This window comes from Gadus morhua, chromosome 18, assembly GCF_902167405.1.
Source record: "Gadus morhua chromosome 18, gadMor3.0, whole genome shotgun sequence".
NCBI classification, from domain to species: Eukaryota; Metazoa; Chordata; class Actinopteri; order Gadiformes; family Gadidae; genus Gadus; species Gadus morhua.
Window position 1 is genome coordinate 11,488,600 of NC_044065.1, and position 5,000 is coordinate 11,493,599.

Consider the following 5,000-nt stretch of genomic DNA (forward strand, 5'->3'; position numbering starts at 1 on the left):
TCCGGATTCTGGTTGGGATGTCTGTCTTTAGGGAGCAGGAGAGAGAGCTGCTGTTCCAAAAGAAAGGCAAGAGACCCAGGGGCCGCCCACGAAAAATATTGGTAAGCCCTCACTCCTCAGAGAGTCTGTTTATACTGTATTGACATAAATGTAATAACTAGCTACTAAATAAGTTTGGCAGGATAGTGTAGAGAATGGTGTGTTAACTCCCAGCCTGAAAGGTACTGGGTCGAGACCAATCCCAAACGTCTACAGGCTAACCTGTAGGCATCCTTGAGCAAGATACTCAACCCCCTACTTGCTTCTTAATCACATCTGAATTCACTTTGGACAGGTAGCTTTGGTAAAAGTTAATATATAGTAACACAAGTAAATCAAAGTAACACCACTGGTCTAATGTTGTCGGCCCCCATGTACTAAGAGTACCGTGAATGAACATCCAACCTGTTGTGTTGCCAGGAAACCGCACCTTCAGCCAAAGACAGCCCCACCTCCTCGTCCCCTTCCTCCGGCCTCTCATCGTCCGCCTCCTCGTCTTCCTCCGAGGACGACGACGATGAAGACGACCACGCCAAGAAGGCCAAGCCGGGCCCCCGGCCCCTCCACCCGGGCCCCCAGAAGCGGCCGCAGATCCTCCTGGCCAAACCTGACCCTGTCCCGAAGAAGCGCGGGAGGAAGCCCCTGCACCCTGATCTACGGGCTCTGCGGCAGGCCAAGGGCAGGCCGTCTCCCTCCCCCCCACCCCCTCCTCCTCCGCCACCTTCCCCTCCGGCCACCGCTCCTCCACCGCGCCAGCAGCAGCAGGCCCTCAGGCCCCACCGGGACGGCCCTAGAGAGGAGTCCAGGTCAGGGGTGAAGAAGCCCCTCCAGCCGGCCAGCTTCACCTACACGGGGCTGAGCCGGGGGTCCCGGGAGGTGGCCCCCCCGGGCTCCCAGGGCCCCGCCGGCTCCTTCACCCAGTCGGCCTCCTCCAAGCCGGCCTCCCTCAACTCCATGTGGGCGAACCGCTCCCTGTCCAACTCCTCCACCTTCCACAACAAAGCCGCCGCCTCCGCCCACGGGAAGAGCTCGTCGGACCTGAAGCGCTCCCTGTCGGACACGGGCAGCGGCCGGGGCGAGGGGCTCAAGACGTGCCCCCCGGCCTTGAAACATCAGGTGGGAGGCGCGGAGGTACCCGGCCTCCACGGAAGCTCCAAGCACTCGGGCGGCTTCGGGAGAACCCAGGGAGGCGTCGGGGGCTCCTCCTCTCAGCGCTCCCTCCTGGGCCAGAGGAGACAGGAGGGAGTGGCGGGCCAGCATCAGCACAACTCCTCCCCCTCCTCCGTCACCTCCAAGCTTACGGCCGCCTCCCCCGCTCCTCCCGCCTCCTCCCTCTCGGCGCGGGACAGAGTCACCCAGGCCCTCAGCCTGCGGGCGCTCAACCTGCAGAGCGTGGCCAAGCATGGCAACGGCCATCTCCACGGCAACAACAACACTAGCGCCGGCGCCGGAGGCCACGCCGCCTCCCGGTCGAGTCTGAGGAGCAGCTCCGGTCCCGTCGGGAAGGGCGGAGAAAGAGCCAAAGAGACGCGCACCTCCTCCTCCTCCTCCTCTGCGGCGGCCTCGGGTCAGTTCTCCAGTCCGCCAGCAGGGGGAGCCGCCGCGGAGCAGGGCAGCCGTGTGAGGGGCAAAGAGGCGGGGGCGGAGATCGGAAGGGACGCCAAGGGAGCAGGCGGTCACCCGGGGAGGTCCAACAGCCGGCTGGAGAAGGGGAGCGGGGGGGGAGGCGGCGGTGCGGGAGCAGGGGGAAGCGGCGGGCGGCAGGAGGACAGGAAACACGGCGGCCAGAGCCAGACGCTGAAGGAGCTGAGCACGGGGGACTCGGACGAGAGCAGCAGCAGCAGCGGGGGCAGCGGCAGCGAGTCGGAGCGCAGCGGCGGCGGCGGCGGAGGCGACGATGGCGGCGGCGCCTTCCTGTATCCCGGCAACCGGCCCAGCCTCGGGGAGGTGGTGGCGTCGGCGGGGCTGGACGGCGAGACGGACTGGCGGCCCGCCCGGACCCTCCTGGAACACGTGTTCGTCACGGATGTCACGGCCAACTTCATCACCGTCACTGTCAAGGAGTCGCCCACCAGCGTGGGGTTCTTCAACGCCAGGAAGCACTGAGGTTCCGCCGTCGCCGGGGGTAACCACTTCGTTGACCCCGCCCCGACACACCGCCCAGCATATCGTTCGGTACATCAGTGGTGCTTTGTTCCCCCCCCCCTCCCCCCTCCCTGCGTATACAGAGTTGTTTGGGTGCTTCGAGATATGTGCCATCTCTGAACTCCATGGGCAGGGGCACCGATGAAGAGATTAATGCCAGATTAAAATGGCGGCAGAGCGTACGATCCGCCACTTTTCAATACGGTGACAGTGTTTTGAGTGGTCGAACAGACTAAGGAGCGTGGCTTTAGCTGGGGGTGAGCATGCAAATGAAAAAGTGAAGTTGTACACACATACAGACACACCCACCCACACTTATTCAGTTCTCATTGGACCAAAGGTGTCAAGAATGTGAATATTTTAAGTTTCAATTTTTTTACTCACAGTATTCCTTGCACTACCACGGTGTAAATCTTAAGTTATGTATTGATTTCTTTCATCTAAAAAAAACATTTTATTATGGATATTTTTACTCTTACAATTTTATACCATTGTAATACAATCGTACTCATTTTCAATTATGATACTATCCTAGGGGTGAGATGTTAAATTGTTTAATTTATATTTGTAAATATGTTCTTTTTTTGTGTTATCTCGTCTATCTGGTGCTTTTATGGCTTATTAGCTTCAGATACTCGTAGCCTGTGTGCCTCCCTGCTATTTTGAAGGTATTTGGAATAAACTATGATTACTTATTTAATGTGGTTGTTGTTGCTAAATCGCCGACTGTCTCTTTGGAGACTCAAGTCAAGAAGACCGCGGGCCATGAAGTCCATCTTACAAATCTACCAGCTGGTGTCGCTGTCACATAATAAAATAAACAGTCACGTCCATATTCGATAATTGGACGAAGATGAGTAGAGCGAGTGTCAAATGCCGTGCTTTGATATTACGTTCTTAATATTTTATTAATGAGAGAAATATGCTAATATTTAAAGAGCGGGTGGTAATGTGCAATTTTAAGCTTGGTTGGTACAGTCGAGTGGATTGGGTTTGCTCCAGGATTAAATACAGGCGGAGCAGGTGACTGTTCATGTATCAGGAAGATAGAAATATAAGGTAGAAGGACTACACGCTTTCTGTTTGCAGAAAGTTCTTGGCTTAGGCTCATACATTTTCCAAATTTTTTATCGTTTTATACGGTCGCTTATTTAGGCCTAGTTAAAAAATAAAATGCATTGTAATGACATGTTATACTTTTGAGCAATATAGTCGGTGTGCGTCGTGTGACAATCGAATGGCATCTGGCAAGGCGCGTCGCACGAAAGCAAAATATTCAAAGTAAATTAGCCTACACGTAAAAATGTACCTCCCATATAGACATTTAACGAAATATATAATAGGCCTATTGTACTGAATCTTGGCCTGTATAAAACGAACCACATGCCTCAAGACAAACCACCTGTAACAACACATAGACCTACCTACTCGTGAAATACTCATGCACAAGCAACAGTAAGCCCCCCCCCCCCCCCACACACACACACACACACGCACACACACACGCACACTAAACAAAGCAACACATTACGCAATGCCATACGGGTCGGGGGAACTCGCGGTTACGAGGTCGGCGTGGTTTAGCGACAGTGTGCGCCGCTGAGTGGTGTGCGACGTGCGTGCAGCCGTGTGTGTTTGCGTGTGACTGACAGCATCTATCATTCCACAAAGCTGCAGATTCAGTGATTTATGTTCATGGCTCGTTCGGAGAGGTGGAATTTTCCCAAAATAAGTTTGTGTAAACAGGGCCGCGACAGAGGGGAGCTCAGAACACGCCGGTATGCATAAACAGTTTCAACAGTGTGGGCTAGTGTAATCCCCACCCCAACCCCCTCTCCCTCTCCACGTTCAGCTCGCTCTCCCGCGCACATACACGCGTCGCGGCGGACAGTACACAGTACAGTAAGACGTTGAGACAGCCTCTTGGAGGCAGACAAATATACATTGACGGAGGGAAACACTGTGCACAGACCTGGTCTCACTCTCTCTCTCTCTCTCTCTCTCTCTCTCTCTCTCTCTCTCTCTCTCGAATTTGCATCTGTCTCTTGCCATTCACTCACTTTCTCTCTCTCGCTTACTGCTTCTGTCTGTCACTCTTTCCCCATGTGTACACACACACCCACGCACACACACACGGACAGCCTTGGGATTACCTAACAGAAGGTCTGTCTGCATCTGTCTGGGCTGCCGACACTGTCTTGGCACAGACACCATAACACACGCACACACACACACACACACACACACACACACACACACACACACACACACACACACACACACACACACACACACACACACACACACACACACACACACACACACACACACCAGGCTGTTATCAATCGTCCTTTACAGTGCAGCACCAATACCTGTCATAAAAGCACATACACACACAAACGGGAACACACCGACACAGACACACAAACACACACAAACAGATTGAGGCACGGTCAAACGCACACACTATATGTTCAAGCTGTGTTTTAATGGACATCCTGCTTGTTTGATGCAGAGCTAAGTGACAGGGAGTTCTCCCCCGGGACGCTGGTGGGCTGTTGAGGAGCGTGTCTGTGACGGTCACACACCACATCGCCAGGCTATCGCTCCATCTGGACCATGGGTCGGAGTCAACAACACACACAATCACGGATACACACATCCACACACAAACACAACACATACCTAGGCTACACACATACATGCTCTTGCAAATACAACCAGATATATTAACACATACACAGGAATACCAACCCAAACACACACACACACACACACACACAAACACACACACACAAACACATTGAGGTTCACTC

General features: G+C 54.0%; 1 protein-coding gene across 1 annotated transcript in view; it reads left to right on the forward strand.

The window, feature by feature from the left end:
- The window catches only part of LOC115531460 (chromobox protein homolog 2), a 4,376-nt gene extending 1,492 nt beyond the window's left edge, over positions 1-2,884 (forward strand). The window contains exons 4-5 of the mRNA XM_030340754.1: positions 32-101; positions 460-2,884. Coding sequence (XP_030196614.1) covers positions 32-101; positions 460-2,145 — 1,756 coding nt within the window. The 3' untranslated portion in view covers positions 2,146-2,884. The remainder of the gene's footprint in view (positions 1-31; positions 102-459) is intronic.
- Positions 2,885-5,000: the final 2,116 nt, after the last annotated feature.